The sequence below is a fragment of the Lynx canadensis genome, chromosome F2 (genome assembly GCF_007474595.2).
Source record: "Lynx canadensis isolate LIC74 chromosome F2, mLynCan4.pri.v2, whole genome shotgun sequence".
NCBI classification, from domain to species: Eukaryota; Metazoa; Chordata; class Mammalia; order Carnivora; family Felidae; genus Lynx; species Lynx canadensis.
The window spans coordinates 57,381,810-57,403,839 of record NC_044320.2 but is presented as its reverse complement, the minus strand read 5'-3'; the positions used below and the strand labels follow the sequence as shown (position 1 = coordinate 57,403,839).

General features: G+C 41.2%; 1 protein-coding gene across 1 annotated transcript in view; it reads left to right on the top strand.

Annotated features, from left to right (window-relative positions):
- ZFHX4 (zinc finger homeobox 4) overlaps positions 1-22,030 on the top strand; it is a 184,631-nt gene that overhangs the window by 157,331 nt on the left and 5,270 nt on the right. Inside the window, exons 6-10 of the mRNA XM_030304339.1 lie at positions 1,899-2,015; positions 8,261-8,394; positions 8,674-8,874; positions 9,642-9,759; positions 10,304-15,721. Of these exons, the coding sequence (XP_030160199.1) occupies positions 1,899-2,015; positions 8,261-8,394; positions 8,674-8,874; positions 9,642-9,759; positions 10,304-15,721 (5,988 nt within the window). The remainder of the gene's footprint in view (positions 1-1,898; positions 2,016-8,260; positions 8,395-8,673; positions 8,875-9,641; positions 9,760-10,303; positions 15,722-22,030) is intronic.

The window sequence follows — 22,030 nt, the reverse complement described above, 5'->3', positions numbered from 1 at the left end:
CTTGGCAGGGAAACAGCCCCATCCAGTCATGACCTCGGCCTTCCAGCCCCCCAAACCAAACTGGCCACGGTCCCCACCCAGGCTGGCCCCTGCTGGGCTGAGGGAGCCTGTGTTTGATCAGTAATTATCGCTGATGGGGGGGTGAAAGCAGGCTAGGGCCTTAAGAAGTGTTGATTCTCCCCTCTTAGAGGAAATATTTCACAGGTATTTGCCTGAAAGGGAAGCTTCCCCCACAGTCCTCAGATGACTGACCCCCTCCCCCACGGACCTCAGCTCTGCTTTTGTGCAGTGGCAGAGTGCAACTATGGAATAAATGGATTTGTGTGGTGCCTTTGAGGACTCACAGTTGAAACAAATTCTTGTTTCAAATTTATTAAATGCCCTTGTTTTCCCCTCGGCTTTTTGGAGTTTCCTCATTGAGCCCAGAAGTGCCCCCTTCTGTTGTTTCCTGCTCGCACAGTTGTAGAGCAGGGCCGGCCGGTGAGGCACTAAATAGCATTTTTTTTTTTTTGTGCTCAGCTGCTACATATGACAGTGGATATTTCATTCTGCTGTCAGAACGTTATTAATAAAACATGGGGTGTGGAGAGGGCCACGATTTCCCCTTTCAATCACTATAGCATTTGCAATGAAAATTTTATGCAGTGTGTAATTTTCAGTTAATGCTTGACACTTAAAATGTCCGCAGCAGCGTTTTGTATGGTTATTGAAGGGTTAATTGTATCATGTTCTCTGCATAAAAGCTCTGCTTATCAAAAGCAAATAGAAGAGTGTATGCAAATGTGTGTCGATGACCTTTTGCCTTTCCAGGGTTAATTTATATGGTCATTAAAGATTTTATGAAATTGAGCAGCCTGGTGCTTCAAATCCCATTTTACCTTCTTCTCCTAATTTATGTAATTCCTACCTGAACAGGGGAATATGATTTTTATTTTTTGTGCTGCAATGAAAACAGCATGCCATGCTGTGGGGAGTTGCGAGTCTGGTTATCTGGCATTACTCAGATTGCTAAAAATTCATTAAAATGTGACATCAGCACAGTGAGAGACAAATGATCGCAGGATGAAAGAGAACAGTGGGCCTTTCACGGATTAGTGCTACACAGACCCAGCATAGAGGCTAACTGCATAAACAGATTAATCCACCAGCAGCAGCATAGCTAAGATTTACAGAATAATTAAATAGGGTTGAGTTACTATGAGGATTTCCATGTAATCTAGCTGGTGTGAACCCGTGAATGAGGTGTGGGGTGACGTGGTTGTCATAGAAGAAGTATACCTTCTTATGTCCTGTACTCTGTATAGCTCCCCCTATAGAAACACACACACATGCGCGCACACACACACACACACACACACACACCAATGTAACTGAAGTTTTGAGATCCTACTCTGACAAATTCCAAAAAATTCCCCTGGGGCCTGGGGACTGAAGACAGGGGTACACCTGTCTTACATTTAACCCATCACAATCACATTATTTCACCAAGAATTTTTTCCAAGAATTGGATTTGTCCTGTCATCGGTCCAAGTCCACAGAAACAGTAGGCCTGTGTAGCTTGTAGTTTACAAGTTTCTACTGTTAAGAGGACACAACTGCTGTGCACCTCTTGTTAAATCTTTTCTAGCTTGGACCGTACTTAAAATGCTTTCTCTTATTCTAATTTAGCACAGGCGCATTTCCTCAATGGGTGTGAAAGAAGTTCCCTTAGATGAAAATTTGCATTGGTGCAGTCAGCAGGTTCTAACAGAGACTTTGGAATAAATTTATCTTCTCTTTTCGGAGTAAATGTCTGCAGACGATTCACAAAGAGCACTGCTTTTCCATGGTCACGTTGATTTCAGTGTGCACGTTTCTGGGGTTTTCAATCCTACTGACTGGTCTGTTTTTCTTGACAGAAGAACAGAGTGAGGAGGCTGAAGGAGCCGGCAAGCCTGCCTCAGTGGCAGAGGATGACGAGAGAGACACGTGTGAGCGAGACAACAGTGAAGGCAAAAACTCTAATAAAGATTCTGGTAAGATGCTAGCATCCCTCACCTTTCTCCCCCCACCCCCCACCCCAACCCCGCTGACCCTCCCCCCCTCCCCCACCATTCCCTGCAATCAGCCCTTCCTTCACCCCCCACCAAAGCTTATTAAAAGCTTTTATTCATTTTAAACTGTCTGAACATTCCCACTACTATTCATTGCATGTGCATTTTGCATGTGATTTCTATCAGTAGCCTCCCATTGACCTATTTTTAATCATAACCATCTGACAGAATAGATGTGGATAAGTTGAAGAATATTACAGGACGACCAGCAAGATTATTTTTTAATCAAATCAGTTTGTGTGCTTGTAATTTTTTAAGCGCCTTTCATTAATCTTAGCTATACTTGTGATTCCTCTGATGGCATATTAATTTTTCATAAGCACAGGATTAGATATCACTTGAATTTTTTTCATTCAGTCACATGCACCCCCCCCCAAACCACGTAACCTTAAAAATAAATGTTATTTTTCCTTGCTTTTTTACAACCTACACTCAGGAATTTGCTCTTTTTAAGGGCATCTATTTGAGGCATTTCAAACAAAATCCAGTGGAAAAGTTTACAGATGATTCAGCCTAAGAAAGAGGAAATATCATTGAAAAGGGATTAGGTGCTGGGTAATTTTGATCTTCTAGAATAGACAAATCCCAGTAATGAAAGCTACTGTCTTTGAAAACAAACCTTCGTGTCATGACATTTACTTGTGCACAAACAAACCCTAGGCCAGCATCTGGTGTGGATACCTAAGGCTTTTTCTGTGTTTGATTTGGCAAATATATGACTTCATCCATGCTTTGTATGTATGAGATGGAAATCTATGGTCGCAATGAATATTACATTGGCTACTTTTGCTGCACGCTATACCTAGTTTTATTATGTTGGACTCATTGAAGCAGAAGAAGTGCTGAAACGGGTTCAAGCCTATTAGTTTCAGGTACTCATCTATCTTTTCCTTGAATTCCAGTGACAGCTGCATATATAAAGAAGCTTGTTTTCACTATGAAGACATTGGGTTGTGCAAAAGATATCATTTTTACGTGCAAGTTTGTTTAAATCTGAATTATCCCATATTTGTCATTCGGTCTTTGCACATCTAAGTTTTGCATTCCCTTCAAAAATTATTTGAAGGGCCTCTCTGCTTCTTACCCCACATCGTTCAATGCTGAATCTCTCTCAGGAGTCCAGTGGGAAAGCATCACTTAAATTTGCGTCTAGGATGCAGTGGCTAACATATGATCCTAATTTGATTTAAACAAAGAGGATCTAAGGTTGGTATTGAGCCTAAAGCAATGTAAAAAAGGTGCCATAGCTGTATATTAGTAAGCTGGCTCCTGAGGTTACTGACAAGGGGTTTGAAATACCTCGTGATCAGTTAAGGTCAAGGGTAGTGCCATCCAAACCTCATTTGAAAATAATTGGAAATAGCAAGGTAGTCCAAGGATGGACCTCATCAAGGCTAACTGCTTGACTACCTCAGGGACGGCAGGCCTCTGTCCGTGCTCACTGGAGTCCTTCTCACAGTCATCCCCAAAGACATTGCAAAGCGTATCCCTCCCATTCTTTAAAAGAATGTGTGAAATACACAGATAGCATATTAGTGTTTGTTAAATGCTCATGTAATACTTAGGCATACGACATTATGCTTGGTTGTAAATATCTCATGCCTTCCAAAGGAGGGATTCTGGGAATCTCTTGAAAACACATCCAAGCTCACCATCAAGGGAGGAGTCTTATTTGGAATATACCACAGATGCAGGGGCTGTATCTCCACCAGCAGTTTACTGCTCTGTATAAATAATGGACTCAATCACTCCCTAATGGCCTGATGAGTTATTGTCTTTTCTTGAGCTCCTAATTGTACCATCTAGACAGGGCTTCAGCTTCTGGGAGAATACAGAACGTTGCATGATGTTAGTTGTTTAAAACTATTTTTTGTTCCTGCAGAATTTCCTCCCCAGGTGTATCTGTAGAGATGAAAGTGGAATTTAAGCACCAACTATTAGCAATTACTACCATGCAAATATTTAGCCTCAAAACCTCCTAGACGTCAGGACGGTTCTTATAACTGACAACTAATGTGAACTTTCAACAAAGTTTTCCACTTTTTAAGTTGAATCTGATTAAGTGAAAACGTTATTACATGGGTTTTTCCTTATAATATTTCTAATGATTGAATAACCACTTACGTCTCTATTGGCTTGTTTCCTTATGTCGGTGATAATTGTCAAAAAATACCAGCAAACTTATACATTAATCACTATCTTAAAATGTTAGGTGGGAAAACAGTGTGGCCCCACTTTAACACAGAAATTTTTAGACAGGAAGGAATCACCACATGTTAGGAAGACCATGTTTGTGTAAGCTGTTGTGCTGTGTTGCTGACATTAATCTCTAGGACTGGAGCTTTCAAGATGAGACTTGGCAATATGCAAGTTATATTTGTTGAATATTCATTCATAATAGAAAAGCCTCATAATGCCTCATTTATATTGTCATTTAAATCTAGTGCCACTTTAGATTAATTATAATCCAAATTATAGCTCTGTGCAGTACAAGAATTAATATAGAGTTTATCCAGATTAATACATTTGCATTGAAAATGTAATATGTCTCTGCCATGGCTAAGGGGACCACTTTTTAATAAGGGAGTAAACATGAGGAAGGATGGAAATTAACCTTCATTATTGCAATTAAAATTATCCTTTCATTCCGGCCTCATTAGAAAGAATACTGTACCAGTAATTATAATTTAGAATTATTTGTAGTTGAATAACATCCTTTGTTATACTCAAGTTTTATAACAGTCAAACTTTATCAAATACATTGATTGATAGATAATTACTCGTTTTTTGTTTTATTGGTTTTTTTCCAGATTTGTTTTTGAGTACATATATGCTATTGGATTTTCCTCACTTATTATGAGTATAAACCACTTTACAACCTTCCGTATTTTAGGGATTGAAAATTATTAAGTAGGCAGCATCTGAATCAAAATGAATTATGTCATTTTTATATTAGCCATCTCATGCAAGCTAAATAATCCCATAACTGACAGATAATCATTGGCTCATCTATTTGGCAGTACTTATTTGTAATTAGATTTCATTTTTTAGTTTAAAATGCATTAAAATGGCATTGTTTTTTGAGAATATTGGGATGTCCTTAATAACAGAAAAATGAATTGTGATCTCATTTCAAAATTTTGTCTCAGGTAACAAACAGCGTTTAGTTCAAATAAAGTTGCGGACATAAACTATGAGTAATCACAAAACTTAATCAAAACCCTCCAAAATTAGCAGGCCCTTGTTTAATATATTTCTAGGATAAGACAATTCAGAAAAAGATCCCAGAGTTGATGCCCTACAATTTATCACGGAGGCCATAATACCTGAGATAGCACCCCTTTGAGTAGAAAAGGCATGTGTGCATAAAATGTCACTTCCATCATCTTTGCAAATAATCTTGATGACCTCCCTTATCCTCAAGAGTCTGTTCTTGTTATGTTATTACATCTCAGTTTTCTCTTCTTCTTCTTATCAATGGCATCTATTTCTGGGGTGCTTGGCTGTAAATGGGGGGAGGCAGCCTTTATTTATAACTTCTTTTTAATTTAAAATAAGATGGTCTTTAGGAAGCTCCTAACTTACATTAAGATCATGGTTTAATTAACTAAGTTAATTAGCCAAAAAATATTGAAGCTGACACATATATTGGGTGGAATACTATAGCCAACAGTGACAGCAATGGCTATGAAGTAATGGCCCTAAAATTTAACTCTTTGCTTCCTTGCTACAACACGGTATGTTACTAAATTAAAAAACAGTAGAATATACTGTTGATGAATATTAACAGTATAATATATTGTTGATGAATATTAATAAGGTAAAAATAAGAACATGGATTCTTTATACCAAATATTTTCACCACCCTATAGCAAATGTAGTAAATTGTAAAATTTACTTAGTAAAATGTTTCAAACCATGAAAGCAATATTTTTGATCCTTTATAGTACTAACATTAGAATATATAAGCTTATGAAAATAAGGCCATAGCTATAAATTTAATAGATTTAGAAGTTTATGGGAGGTTTATTCTATAGCTGATGTTCCATAGGGCCCGCAAGCAACCAGAGTCATGGAGATTATCTTTTAACTGGCGTGTGACAGTTTTTGATAGCATAGGGAATTGGACCAACTTATTATTTGGTCATGTCTAATTCTACCATGTACACAAAAGAATGATAAGGGAATATGACATAGTATTACTCTTTTTAAGGGAATGTATTCTTACTCATTAATAAGGAACTCTTTAAGAAAACTCTTTCAGTTCCACAGGAGAAAGCAACTGGTAGACATTTGCTGATTTAAATGACAATCATTTTATAGAACTTGATCTGACACCATAGGGAGTAAGTTTTATTTGCAAGATACTATATAGCATAGTGTCTTCCTAATGTTATTTTTCACACTTTTAAAACAATAGCAAAAAGTCTGTTTCGAGAAGGAAAAACATATTTTTTGATGCCAGAATTAATTCTGAGATAAACATTCCTGTTTTTGACCTAACTTTTGGATATCAAGTACTTGGGTATTGTTTAATCAATGGAATGAAATTCTTCAGTCAGTCTCAAATTGAAGTTCATTCGAATACAAATATGATAAATCATTTTTTTCAAATATTTACAAAGAATCTAAATTTCTCCAAGGCATATGTATATACAGGACAAATGAACTAATTCAAATAAAATCTAATGTTTGTAAATCCAGAAATCAATAGCAGTGTAATTTGTTGAAACATAGTGCTAATTCTGTACCTACCACAAACCTCGAGGGAATAAAATTATTGTCGTTGTGTCATTTAACTTCTATTTTTTTTTATTTTGGTCTCTTCAGAGTCACCTTACTTTTAAATTTCTTTCTGAATGTGAAATTCCTAAAATTTATATGGTAAAAAACACGCATCTCTATTCAGGTTAGAAAAAGAACATATTTTTTGGTTCATTTTTACTTTGTTTCCATAACATCCTTGACCTTATTTTTAAATTAAAACTGGGTTATTTTGCAATAAGGTGCAATTTGTTCATTTATATGAACCGTATGTGGATTGAAAAAAAATCAAGATAAATCTTCATGCACAGCATACAATCAGATTACGCCTAGACTCTATATTTACGCGGGGTCTGATAGCAATCAATGGTTTAGCTTCATTGCATTTCAAGATGTATTTGCACCCAGTTGTCCAGTGATAGTGTCCTCACCCTGGAAATAATTTAGTTGCAAATTGACTGGAAGATGGTGAAAATTGAAAGTTAAAATTAGAAATACTCATAATAAACAGCAGAAAAAAGGTCAGATGATGCCGCGCTATGATGAGATTGGAATGGATGGTAAATGAGGTTTTGTGTTTGTCGTGAGATGTATGTGACATGCCTACCCAATGTCGCTGTAATATCCAGCCTCACAGAGGAGATTATCGGGAAAATTGATGCTGGAAAGAATTTTCTGTTAGATTGGGAAATTAGAATTGCACTCTTTTCTTTGATGTGTGTGAAGCCCCTGCACATTACATTGTTCACCTAGGCAAAATTCTAAACCATCTTTAACACCGAATATTCGGATTAACCTCATAAAACAATTGTCTTCTTGAGATCCGGGCCATAATGTTACGTTTACGGCCAACTGCTGAAACATCTGAAGTGAAACGTAAATCGCAAAAAGCAGCGACAGATATGTAATTTTTAAATCCTGTACACACCACGTAATAATATTAGCTTAGTTTCTGAATTATAACTAGTCAGTTCTTCTCAGTATTTGGAAATGTTTTCAGTGTCCAAGGATTTTAGAAAAAAGATAAGTAATTAAATGTTAGTCAAAGGAACTATTTTCCAAGTTAGCATTTGTGAATGGGAGTAGATTAGCTTTAATGTGATAAAGGCATCCTGAGACACCAGAGAGCATGTGTTCTGGATGAATCTTTCAAGGTCACCTAGGGTTATCTAAACATGAGACAGAAGTACATTTTAAAATATATTTATAAAGTCCACTTAGTAGATAAAAAGAAGTGTGCTTTTTGCCTTTTGAGATTACCATCATTTAAAAGTGTTTGTTCAGTCATTTTAAGGAGTCAGTGGATTTAGAGTCAGAGCTATTTGAAAAACATGTAATTTTTCAGAATTTGATATTGTTAGTTTTTTAAAATTGAGGTGTTCTATTCTTTTTTTGGGAATCAGGAATAATCACACCAGACAAGGAGCTAAAAGTCAGTGTGGGAGGGGGGACCCAGCCACTCCTGCTGGCGAAAGAAGAGGATGTTGCGACAAAAAGATCAAAACCTGCAGAGGACAACAAATTCTGTCACGAGCAGGTAGATACGTTTCTTCCCTTTGCTGTGTAAACCTGTTTATTATTATTATTATCGTTGTTACTGTTGTTGTTGACTATTATTATTATTATCATTGTTACTGTTATTGTTGTTGTTGTTGTTGCTCCTGATGGTTATCGAGCCCCACACGATTTCATGCTGTTGAAGTGTATGTAGATACTGTGATCAGCAGCATAACGAACTCTTGGTGTTACTTCTAATGTTCTGAAGTCATCCGAGGGCGTCAACTAACAGCGGCCATGTTTATTCCATATTCTCCAGTTCTTTCAGTGTCCTTATTGCAACTACAATAGTAGGGACCAAAGTCGTATCCAGATGCATGTCCTGTCACAGCACTCGGTGCAGCCGGTCATCTGCTGTCCGCTCTGTCAGGACGTCCTCAGCAACAAAATGCACCTCCAGCTGCATCTGACGCATTTGCACAGTGTGTCTCCGGATTGTGTGGAGAAGCTGCTTATGACAGTAAGGATACCGCATGTTGATGCACGTGTGACATGTTCTCTGCAAAAGTCTCAGTGCAAAATCTGTAATTGTTGGTTGAGGAATTTATTTTTTCTGCCCACTTAAAGCTCTCTTACAGACTGTGTTATGGAAATCACAACCAAGGCCCATTTGTTCTCTCTTTTGCTTCTGGAGGAAAAAAAAAAAAATGATATAAGGCATAGCATATTCAGCAGCAAATTTTTAAAATTTTTAAAAAATGTTTATTTTTGAGAGAGAAAGACCGAGAGCGAGCAAGGGAAGGGGAGAAAGAGAGGGAGACCCGGAATCCGAAGCAGGCTCCAGGCTCTGAGCTGTCAGCACGGAGCCCGATGCGGGGCTCGAACTCACAGCCCGTGAGATTATGACCCGAGCCGAAGCTGGACGCTTAACCGACTGAGCCACCCAGGCGCCCCTTCAGTAGTGTATTTTACCGTCTTACTTTTTATCTGTTATGTTAACTAAATGACTCATGTGGGCATGCGGAGTTTCAAAATTTCCTGGTTATCATTTTAAAACAACAGACCTACAAAAACCTTCAAATCGTAGTTTAAAAAATAAAAGAAGAATACAGCATCGCAACACCATTGATCTAAAATTCAAAGGGATAGCCTTGGCCTGTAAGATCCACAAAATGTCCCCGCTTTCGTTTGGAAAAATGTTAAGTGGGTTATGCTCCTGCCAAATGCAGATGTGATGGAATCTGATTTCTGGGCTACATTTGACATGAACACCTGTGGTTCTCACAGGTGCCTGTGCCTGATGTGATGATGCCGAACAGTTTGCTACTGCCAGCAGCTGCCTCTGAGAAATCGGAGCGGGACACATCTGCAGCCATCACAGCTGAGGCATCTGGGAAATATTCAGGTACGCCAGCCTGGGAGCAAGATCTAGGGGAAAACACGCTCAGGGGCACGCATTTGTGGGGACGATCCAGGATTGTGACTATCAAAGGTGTTTGTTTGTTTGTTTGTTTGTTTGTTTTTAAGCATAGAGGGAAAAAAACTGTGGTGTTTCCAAGAGTAACATTTCCAAGGCATATTTTGGATCTATCTGTTCATCTGTGACTGCCCTCGGGGGGCTTAAGTGTCGATGACCAAGAATAGTCTGTGTGTCCTAATTCCTGAACACTGAGGTTACGGCCCTTGATATCATGCTGATTGCAGCATACTGTAATTACCTTTGACTTGCCTTTTTTCCTCTCCTGAAATTCCCTGAGGTCGGGGGTGATTTCTTGTTCATGCCCGACACCAAGCACAGTGCTTGGCACATAGTAGTTGCTCAGTAAATATTTCTTCAAAGAATCAACTAAGCGGAAATCTTTAGAGGTTCCCACCTAACGATATTTACTGGCATTTAAGCAGTAGGCTTTCTTCCGGTAAGCGACCTATTTGTGCTTTCTTCTACACAGGCGAGAGTCCAGTGGATGACAAAAGTGCAGCAGGTCTTGACGATTCAAAGGCTAGCGTGGAAATAAAGAGTGAGGAGCAGAAACCAACTAAAGAACCCATGGAAGTGTCAGACTGGAGTAAAAATAGCAGTAAGGATGTGAAAGTCCCTGACGCTCTCCAAGACCAGCTGAGTGAGCAGCAAAAAAGGCAACCACTCTCGGTGTCGGACCGCCACGTTTATAAGTATCGCTGTAACCACTGCAGTCTGGCTTTCAAGACTATGCAGAAGCTTCAGATACATTCCCAGTATCACGCGATTCGGGCTGCGACGATGTGTAATCTCTGCCAGCGTAGTTTCCGTACATTCCAGGCTTTAAAAAAACACTTGGAAGCAGGCCACCCCGAGCTGAGTGAAGCTGAACTTCAGCAGCTGTATGCCTCCTTGCCCGTGAATGGTGAACTTTGGGCGGAGAGCGAACCTATGGCACAGGACGACCATGCCCTGGAGCAGGAAATGGAGAGAGAGTATGAGGTGGACCACGAAGGGAAGGCAAGTCCCGTAGGAAGCGACAGTAGCTCTATTCCTGATGACATGGGCTCCGAACCAAAGCGGACCTTACCTTTTAGAAAAGGGCCAAATTTTACGATGGAAAAATTCCTGGATCCATCCCGCCCGTATAAATGTACAGTGTGTAAAGAGTCGTTCACCCAAAAGAACATTCTCTTGGTCCATTATAATTCAGTTTCTCATCTGCATAAGTTGAAGAAGGTTTTGCAGGAAGCCTCCAGTCCTGTTGCGCAAGAAACCAACAGCAGCACAGATAACAAACCCTATAAGTGCAGCATCTGCAATGTTGCGTACAGCCAAAGCTCGACACTGGAAATCCATATGAGGTCCGTGCTCCACCAGACGAAGGCGAGGGCTGCCAAGCTGGAGCCGAGCGGCCACGTGGCTGGTGGGCACGGCATGGCGGCCAACAGTAGTCCCGGCCAAGGGATGCTAGATTCCATGAGTTTAGCGACAGTAAGCAGCAAAGATGCCCACTTAGATGCCAAAGAATTAAACAAAAAGCAAACTCCGGAATTGATCTCTGCCCAGCCTACCCATCACCCACTGCAGTCACCAGCACAAATCCAGATGCAGTTACAGCATGAGTTACAACAGCAGGCCGCGTTCTTTCAGCCTCAGTTTCTAAACCCCGCCTTTTTGCCTCATTTCCCGATGACCCCAGAAGCTCTGTTGCAGTTTCAGCAGCCTCAGTTTCTCTTCCCATTCTACATCCCTGGGACGGAGTTCAGCTTGGGGCCAGATCTGGGCTTGCCCGGCTCGGCCACGTTTGGCATGCCCGGCATGACAGGAATGGCTGGATCCTTGCTGGAAGACTTGAAGCAGCAGATTCAAACCCAGCACCACGTTGGCCAAACTCAACTGCAAATACTACAGCAACAAGCACAACAGTACCAGGCCAGCCAGCCCCAGCTGCAGCCCCAGAAGCAGCAGCAGCAGCAGCAGCAGCAGCAACAGCAGCAGCAGCAACAGCAGCAACAGCAGGCAGCAAGCAAATTATTGAAACAAGAGCAGACGAGCGGAGCCAGTTCAGACTGCCCTGTCCTGAAGGACGGGCCGTCTTACAAGGAGGCAGAAGAGATTACTGAAAAGCAAGAAAAGCCAAAGCAAGAATATTCCAGCGAAGGCGAAGGACTCAAAGAAGGCAAAGACCTCAAGAAGCAAAAATCCTCAGAACCCTGCATCCCGCCGCCCCGAATAGCTTCGGGAGCCAGAGGAAATGCAGCCAAGGCTTTATTGGAAAACTTTGGTTTTGAACTGGTCATCCAGTACAACGAAAACAGGCAGAAGGTACAGAAGAAGGGCAAAAGTGGTGAAGGGGAAAACACTGACAAACTGGAATGCGGGACGTGTGGCAAGTTGTTTTCCAATGTTCTTATTTTGAAGAGTCACCAAGAACATGTCCACGGGCAATTTTTTCCATACGGAGCACTAGAAAAATTTGCTCGTCAGTACAGGGAGGCCTATGACAAGCTGTATCCAATTTCGCCATCTTCACCAGAAACGCCACCTCCTCCCCCTCCCCCGCCTCCTCTGCCTCCAGCTCCTCCGCAGCCTTCTTCCTTGGGTCCCGTGAAACTCCCAAGCACGGTTTCCACTCCTCTGCAAGCACCACCACCCACTCCCCCTCCGCCACCACCCCCACCCCCTCCCCCGCCCCCTCCCCCGCCCCCTCCCCCTTCGGCTCCCCCCCAGGTCCAGCTGCCTGTTTCTCTGGACCTTCCACTCTTTCCTTCCATTATGATGCAGCCGGTGCAGCACCCGGCACTCCCTCCCCAGCTCGCCCTGCAGCTGCCCCAGATGGACACTCTGTCTGCCGATCTCACTCAGCTTTGCCAACAGCAGCTCGGAATAGATCCCAACTTCTTAAGGCATTCTCAGTTCAAACGCCCGCGGACAAGAATTACCGACGACCAGCTGAAAATCCTGAGGGCTTACTTCGACATCAACAATTCCCCGAGTGAAGAGCAGATCCAAGAAATGGCGGAGAAATCGGGCCTCTCTCAAAAAGTTATCAAGCACTGGTTTCGAAATACGCTTTTTAAGGAACGGCAGCGAAACAAGGATTCACCCTACAACTTCAGTAACCCTCCCATAACTGTTTTGGAAGATATCCGAATTGATCCACAGCCCTCCTCTTTAGAACATTACAAATCGGATGCGTCGTTCAGCAAAAGGTCTTCCAGAACGAGATTTACCGACTACCAGCTTAGGGTTCTCCAAGACTTCTTTGACACAAACGCTTACCCAAAGGATGATGAAATAGAACAACTCTCCACTGTTCTCAATCTCCCCACCCGGGTGATTGTCGTGTGGTTCCAGAATGCTCGTCAAAAAGCACGCAAGAGTTACGAGAACCAAGCAGAAACGAAAGACAACGAGAAGAGGGAACTCACTAACGAACGGTATATTCGAACAAGCAACATGCAGTACCAGTGTAAAAAGTGCAATGTGGTTTTCCCCCGGATCTTTGACTTGATTACGCATCAGAAGAAGCAGTGTTACAAGGATGAAGATGATGATGCCCAAGATGAGAGCCAAACCGAAGACTCCATGGATGCCACTGATCAAGTGGTGTATAAGCACTGCACAGCGTCTGGTCAGACGGACGCGGCCAAAAACCCCGCTGCCCCTGCAGTGAGCTCTGGCTCCGGGACGAGCACCCCCTTGATCCCGTCACCCAAACCGGACCTGGAGAAGACCTCTCCGAAACCCGAATATCCCACAGAAAAGCCAAAGCAGAGGGACCCCTCTCCCCCTTCTCAAGGCAGCAAGCCAGCCCTGCCATCAGCGTCAACCTCCTCAGACCCACCCCAGGCCCCGGCAGCTCCGCCACAGCCCCAGCCACCGAAGCAACCCCCACTCGTCGGAAGACCTCCGTCGGCCTCGCAGACCCCGGTCCCTTCCAGCCCACTGCAGATTTCCATGACTTCTCTCCAGAACAGTCTACCTCCACAGTTACTACAATACCAATGTGATCAGTGTACGGTTGCCTTCCCCACTCTGGAACTCTGGCAGGAGCACCAGCACATGCACTTCCTTGCTGCTCAAAACCAATTCCTCCACTCGCCATTCTTGGAAAGGCCCATGGATATGCCCTACATGATATTCGACCCCAACAACCCGCTGATGACCGGACAGCTGCTGAGTGGTTCTCTGGCACAGATGCCACCTCAGACCGGCTCCTCCCACGCCACAGCGCCCGCGACGGTCGCCGCTTCCCTGAAAAGGAAACTGGATGACAAAGAGGACAATGCTTGCAGTGAAAAGGAGGGAGGGAACAGCGGTGAGGACCAACACCGCGATAAACGCTTGAGAACCACGATCACCCCGGAACAACTGGAAATACTCTATGAGAAGTACTTGCTGGATTCCAACCCTACCAGGAAAATGCTTGATCATATTGCACGTGAAGTGGGGCTGAAGAAACGGGTCGTGCAAGTCTGGTTCCAGAACACCCGAGCTCGAGAAAGGAAAGGCCAGTTCCGGGCAGTGGGCCCAGCACAGTCCCACAAACGGTGTCCTTTCTGTCGAGCCCTGTTCAAGGCAAAGTCAGCCTTAGAAAGCCACATCCGCTCTCGGCACTGGAATGAAGGAAAGCAGGCGGGTTACAGCTTGCCACCAAGCCCTTTGATATCAGCAGAAGATGGGGGAGAGAGCCCTCAGAAATACATTTATTTTGATTATCCGTCTCTGCCGCTAACTAAAATGGATCTATCAAGTGAGAACGAATTGGCTTCCACAGTGTCCACGCCTGTGAGCAAAACCGCAGAGCTGTCGCCGAAGAATCTTCTAAGCCCTTCCTCTTTTAAAGCAGAATGTTCTGAGGATGTAGAGAATTTAAATGCCCCTCCTGCTGAGGCAGGGTATGATCAAAATAAAACTGATTTTGATGAGACTTCATCGATTAATACAGCGATCAGTGACGCCACCACCGGCGACGAGGGCACCGCTGAGATGGAAAGCACCACGGGAAGTTCCGGAGATGTGAAGCCAGCTTTATCTCCTAAAGAGCCCAAAACTCTGGACGCTTTGCCAAAACCCGCGACCACACCCACCACGGAGGTCTGCGATGAAAAATTTCTCTTCTCTCTCACGAGTCCCTCCATCCATTTCAACGATAAGGACGGCGACCACGACCAAAGCTTTTATATCACAGATGACCCCGATGACAATGCCGACCGCAGCGAGACATCCAGCATAGCAGACCCGAGTTCACCGAATCCCTTTGGATCCAGCAATCCTTTTAAATCCAAAAGCAACGATCGACCAGGTCACAAGCGTTTCAGAACCCAAATGAGCAATCTTCAACTCAAGGTTCTCAAGGCTTGCTTCAGTGACTACCGAACTCCCACCATGCAAGAATGTGAGATGCTAGGCAATGAGATTGGCCTGCCCAAACGCGTGGTCCAGGTGTGGTTCCAAAATGCAAGGGCAAAGGAAAAGAAGTTTAAAATTAACATAGGGAAGCCTTTCATGATTAATCAAAGTGGAACAGAAGGCACCAAACCGGAATGTACCCTCTGCGGGGTGAAGTACTCTGCCCGCTTGTCCATCAGAGATCATATTTTCTCCAAACAGCACATTTCAAAAGTGAGGGAGACCGTGGGGAGCCAGCTCGATCGGGAGAAAGATTACTTGGCTCCGACCACCGTTCGACAGCTGATGGCGCAGCAAGAACTTGATCGTATCAAGAAAGCTTCAGATGTGCTGGGCTTAGCGGTGCAGCAGCCAGGCATGATGGACAGTGGCTCCCTCCATGGCATCAGTCTGCCGGCGGCCTACCCAGGACTCCCCGGCCTCCCTCCGGTTCTGCTCCCTGGAATGAATGGTCCATCCTCCTTGCCTGGATTTCCACAAAATTCAAACAGTAAGTCCTTTCCAGGAGAGTCAGACTAATTAATAAGTTAATATTAGGCAGCCGGTCACAGGTGACCAAGGACGGGGTACATCTGGGTCTCTTTTCATTTCAGGAAGTGAAACCTTTACATTATTTGAAATATATATTTTACTGGCTATAATTAAGAACCAGGAAGTGAGTCAACCTGAACGTATACAGAAGAATAAAGACTAGGTGGGTCATAGCAGTATCTCAGAAATACATTAATTATCTGTATCATTACACCCTTAGGTCTTAGAAGTATTCTTTTTCTATAATCATTTTAATACTGATTTCAAATGGCATTTTAGCACAAACGTGGCATAATATTCGATATACATATTAATAAAGCAAAGCATTAAATAATACACATTTTGGATCTTAATTTATGTTCTTTCCAAGGAAAAGTTTTGTTTGTTTTTTGGGTTTTTTTGTTTTGTTTTTTCTTCTGAAGTACCAGGAAGTTCAAAACTTCAAGGTCCTCTAGACACAGGAATTCACCTACATTACACCTAACAGATAACGAACTTACCTTCAAAGTTTAATTCCTAAAAATATGACTTCTGTGATAATTTGCAATTTAGCATTGCTATAAGATTTTTATTTTTGTAGCATCAGTCGTTTCTTGTTATTTAAGTAAATTTACAGCCTTAGAAATATATTGATATTAACTCTATGACTTTCTATCCCCACCCCTACCCCAGGTCTATAATACAGTTATACAGTTATAACTAAACTGTAAAGTAGTTTGAGGCAACCCCAGATGATGAACCCAATTCTGTGTTCATCAAGAGAAATAGAACTTATGCAGTTTCGATTTTGCGAATAAGAATAGGTATCCAATTATATTGGGTTGAAAAAGCTTGACTGTAGTGCACTAGGCAATCGCACAGCCAAACTCACTGTTTTACATGTTATATAAACATTACATATTATGCAAAACAGAAACAAAACGGTCCGTTTATAATTTCTTCCTTAAAGTACGTTTTATTTTTCAAATTCACAGTGATGTTTTTCATACAAAACAAAAAAAAACAGTGATGTCTTCCTTTTTTACAAGGACATTTTGACATTATCTAGAATGAGCTCATTGCAAATCCAGAAAGTTTCTAAAACACACTGAACTGTTTTCATTTTCACAAATTGGACTTTTACATAAATTTCAAACTTTTCCATTTCATCTTTGTCTTATAAAAACCAAAATTGCCATGTGATTGTGGGAAGATACTCCTATTTTAACTTTCAGCTTGGGAGACATGAAAACAATGATATCGAATGGCCCCTTGCCCAACTGCTGTCTCCTCTGGGTCCCCCGTCCCGAATGACTAATTGGCATTGGAGAGAAGCAGAATCAATCTACACATATGGGAATGTGCTCAAGAACGATTCTGCAGTGGCCCTCCCTGTAACTCTCCATAACTATCATACCAACTACTTTGCCTCTAAATAGTATTTTGGGCTTAATTATCTGGTGGTTATTCTTGGGGCCTTAAAATGTGAGAGCTATAATTGCATGTTTTGTTTGTACATTTAAATTAAGTCAAATATAATTGTTTTTTTTTAATGTTTTATTTATTTTTGAGAGAGTGAGAGAGTGCAAGCAGGGGAGGGGCAGAGAGAGAAGGGGACAGAGGATCCAAAGCAGGCTCCTTGCTGACGGCAGTGAGCCCAATGTGGGGCTCAATCTCACCAACTGGGAGATCATGACCTGAGCTCAAGTCAGACACTCAACTGACTGAGCCACTGGGGCACCCGCAGAAGTAATTGTTTTAAGAATAATGCAGTGCTTGATTTTTTTTTTGCATATGAATGTGTTAGTCTTCCAGTCCTGTGTCACATATCACTGTGATTATTGACACATAGAAAAAGGTCTTATGTGGGAAAACGCCTAGGATCAGTTATGTAAAATAGAGATTTTTCCACATAATGTCTGATGTGGAAAAGCTCCTATGGGCAGTTATGTAAAATTTAGTTATGTAAAATATTAAATGAAGTATTATGAAAAATAGAGTATAATTTGATATTTTCCACGCACTAGGAACAGTTTAAGTGTCCGTATTCACCTACAAGTCTGTTTGGATGGCTGCTGAGTGTGTAGTTACCCCCTATACGGCAGCCAAAGCATCTTGTTTTCTCTCCGCCGGATCACAGGCCTTGCTTGTAGAGCGGGTGCTTCCCTGACCACCCTTCTGATTTGTCACTCTGAAACCGGTACCCAGAGGGCCTATATGAGAGAAGGTGAGAAGGGAGGAGAGAAATGTTTATGAAATACTTAAATAGCCTACCCTTTCTCCTCATTCAACTCACCATAAATATAATTTACATCCTCCCCCCTGGAAAGGTGGGCTCTGTGTGTAAGTATCCGAGGTGCAGAAGGATGTTGGAGGCATCTCTTCCGTGAGCAGTATAAACGCATGGGGAACTGAGGAATCCGGTGCTATGAACTTGTTGCCTTATTCAATCGTGGGCCAAAACAGACCAGAGAGTGTTACAAAGAGAAAACGTCCGTGAACATACTTGCTAGAATTTGCAACTTCTCTTGCATTTGTTCTTGTTTGCTATGGATTTTAAACATTAACACAGCAGAGGTACCAGCAGGACCCTGTCTGAGAACCTCAGTTCCCCCACTTACAGTTCACATCAGTTTTAGGCTAATTTACCTGCGGTGGGTAATGCTGAATCTTTTAATTATCTCATAGGGTGGAGCTGGGGTTCTCCATCTTTCTATCATCATCTTTCTACTGTGTTATTTCTCATCAAACAAAAATCTCCCTCGCTTTATGGGAGAAGTAGACATACCAGCTAAGTGGAATCAAAAGGAGAAAATGACTTCTTAAGTAGAATATAGCTGTGTTTCTCACATGCCCTGGGCTCTTGCAACCAGCTTGAAATATATATATGAGCAAACTTTGAGCTTATGACATGTTCATCTTGGGCCTACATTAATGCGATTTCACTATAGAAAAAGCTTCATTTTAAGATACCCCATCCCTTTGAAGGCAAACCTGAGGGTTTTAATCCTGAAGAAATCACTAAAAAGGAACTCCACGGAATATGAGATGTGCCATAAAGGAATGTCTGATTCCAAAGGCTACACCCCCAATTTGATTTAAGTTGCAATGCATACGTTCAGTTTTAGTGTTTATCAACCTCGTTTCATCACCCATTTTATTCTATTTTGGGTGGAATGGCTCTTCTGGCTTACCAGCTTTAATGCTTACCTTGCTTCCAACAAATCTTCAAATTATTTAGTCTTTCAAGATCATAAGAAGGCTCTTTCAGGAATAATATACATCATGCGTGCCTGTTTCCTGAATGATTTCCTGAATGATATTCCGACCCTCTCTTCAGTATTACTAATCACTATTACTCATTTGCTAATGAAATGAATTATTTTCTGCTTCAAAAATTCCACATTTGTCTTTTTCTATCATGACCATATGCAAAAAGAGCAAGTGGTAATAGAAAAGCACATGCCTGTATACCTGGAAAAAAATTAGAAAAAATTAGAAAAAATCAGAAAAATTTACATTTTGTCCTTTAGGATGTTGTCTTCCTTTGGCATTTTGCTCAAGATGATTAGAAAAATAACTTGATTTTCTATTTTTAACTTATTTACTTTGTCATTTTCAGCAGCGTCTAATTTTTATATCTTCCATTAGTGTTTGGAAATACTGTCTAACTCAATTTCCTTAAATGGAACTTTAGAACATGACTTTTGCATTTTTCTCATACTTCAATATAATTTACCAGCACATTTGGGGTAAATCTAGATAAGAGTAATTTTAGCACAATTATCTTTGGCCCCATATACATAATAAGTTTTATTTTCACCTCAAAAAGAAATTTTCCCTCTGGGAAACCTAGATCAAGGAAACCTGGGAAAATAACTATATCTAAGTTCATTGTGAGGCAAGTATTTTCTTCCAAAAGCATAACTTTCGGGAAGAGGCAGCTGTTTCAGGAGAATCAAACCAAACAAACTCATGATAATAGGAGATTATCTGCAGAAAAAATGTTTATCTCTCAGCGAAATTTCAAAGAACTAGAGTAGGAGTTAGGGAACAGGAACAAAACATCTTTAGCACTACAACTTGGTAACAGACTTGAAAATTAGACATGCATTTAGTTTATAGTTACTGCCACTTATTCTGTATCAGTTTTTCTCTTCTGTTTCCGATGTTCACGCGTCAGTTGGCTACGGCCTGTTTTACGAGCTTATATTTTTGCTGTAGGCCCAATGTTCATTGTTCATTACCCTTCATTTGCATCTCTTCTAAAATTTTTACTTAATAGCCGATTATTTAACTCAGATTACTCCTCAAGATGTTGAATTCCTGAAAACCCCTGCTGGTCTTTGACTATAGGAGTTAGGATTGCTATTACGGTCTTCTAAAAATTTTCATGGCATTTCATTATATGATCTCTAGATAGGAATGCGTAGACCCCATCTGATGGGAAAGGCTGGGTCCACAAGTATTGATCCATTTTGTTTTCTAACCACCACTGCTGTTTTAAGTCTTTTAGTTCCTTAAAATTTCTCATCTTAAATTTTATCATGTCAGACAGGCAAGCCAGCAATTTTCTTAGAGGTAGGGGGCAATAGCAGTTAGGTGGAGAGAGGTGCAATTGAGTATGAAGTCTAGTTGAACTAGACCTAAAACTAAGGCTGGCTTCATGAGTAGGCAAAAGAAGCTCGTACCAACCAACACAGTATTACTCTAGCAATGCAAGGAAGGTTCTTCTGTCCTTAATAAAGCTCCTTCCACCTGAATCATTCAGGCCTGAAATTCTATAATTAGATATTAATTCCTTTGACTTAATGAATTATCTTCTGTTAAATGGAAAATAGCATTGAATATCATGAAATCAGAATACTATAGATGGCAGAGAGAAACCCCAAATTACTTAATCCAGTGTATAATAAGCCTTTTCAGAAATAGGTATATTCAAATCTTTGGTTCTTTTCTTGCAAATCAAATTTTATAGAGAGGCAAGTGGAAAGAAGCAAGGCCTAGTAGTGTAGGAATGAAGGCAAGGGACTTGAGGGTTTAGGTGCCCCCCAAACAACTCCATTACTTGACAGTGTTCTTAGGGCTGGTCTATGTCCCACGAATCTAAGAAGCCTATCACACCAAATTGGATTAAAGATTCAAGAATTCATTCATTCATTCCTACCATTCCTCTACAAATATTAAACCATTTTCATTTAAATGTGTTTCCAATGTGACAACCATTCTTCTGTAAATGTAAATACTTGCTATCAGTTTCTCCTGGAATACAATGTTATTTTCAAGGAGTTTCTTTCTTTCTTTCTTTCTTTCTTTCTTTCTTTCTTTCTTTCTTTCTTTTGCATTTTAAGTATTTGTATTTTTTAACTTTTGAAATTAATTCAATTAGACAGGAACTTTGAGTGGCAGCTATAAAATTTAGTTTCCCCAAAACCACATCTCCCATTGAGTCATAGATTTCTCTCTGTCAAGTCACCTAACGGCTTTCAGATTCAATTTTCTTACTTAAAAAAAAAAATGGAATTTTTAGCATCTGTCCTCACTTACCATTGAGGATATCGGGAAACTGTTCTCTGACATGATGGAAATTCCTTAGAGATTATCACTGATGCAACTACAGAAATTATTCCAAAGCAAGTCAGAGAAGAGTTGGGTGTGGTAAGGTTACAAAGAAGAGCAGCCAGTAAGAAGCTAGGCTAATTGACAGTAATATGATAATGATTAGGGTCAAGTTGAGAGTGATGTTGAGGACTTCAGCGTATCTTGAACGTTAAGCCTAAGAAAGCTTTCTCAGCTGGGCGAAGAAGTCTAATTAAAGTTTTTTTTCCTAGCTAAAGAAATAGAAGCATGCAGTTTTTGTATCACTTGTTTTCCTTTCTTTCTTCCTTTGTTTCCCCTTCCTTCCTCCCGTCCTCCCTTCCTCCCTCCCTTCCTTTCTTTCCTCTTTTCTTTTCCTTTTTCTTTTTTTCTCTTCTCTTTTCTTTTTTTTCTTTTCTTTTCTCTTCTTTCTCCCAAATGTCGCATTTAGCATAGAGGCAAGACTGAACAATATTAAAACGGTGGTTGTCTTAAATCTATGATCATTTTCTCCACAGTTGTACGCTAATAATTTAAACTTGACTCACCTTCTCCTGGTTAGTTCTTCCATCAACCCGTCAGGCCTCCATCACAGCCCTTGTTCTGATTGTTTGGTAGTGAGCGTTACCTCCTTGGAGAACAAACCACCACCCATTAGGCTCCTAGTCTGTTCCTGTTGCAGTCAACTTTATTTGCCTCTAAAAAAATATAT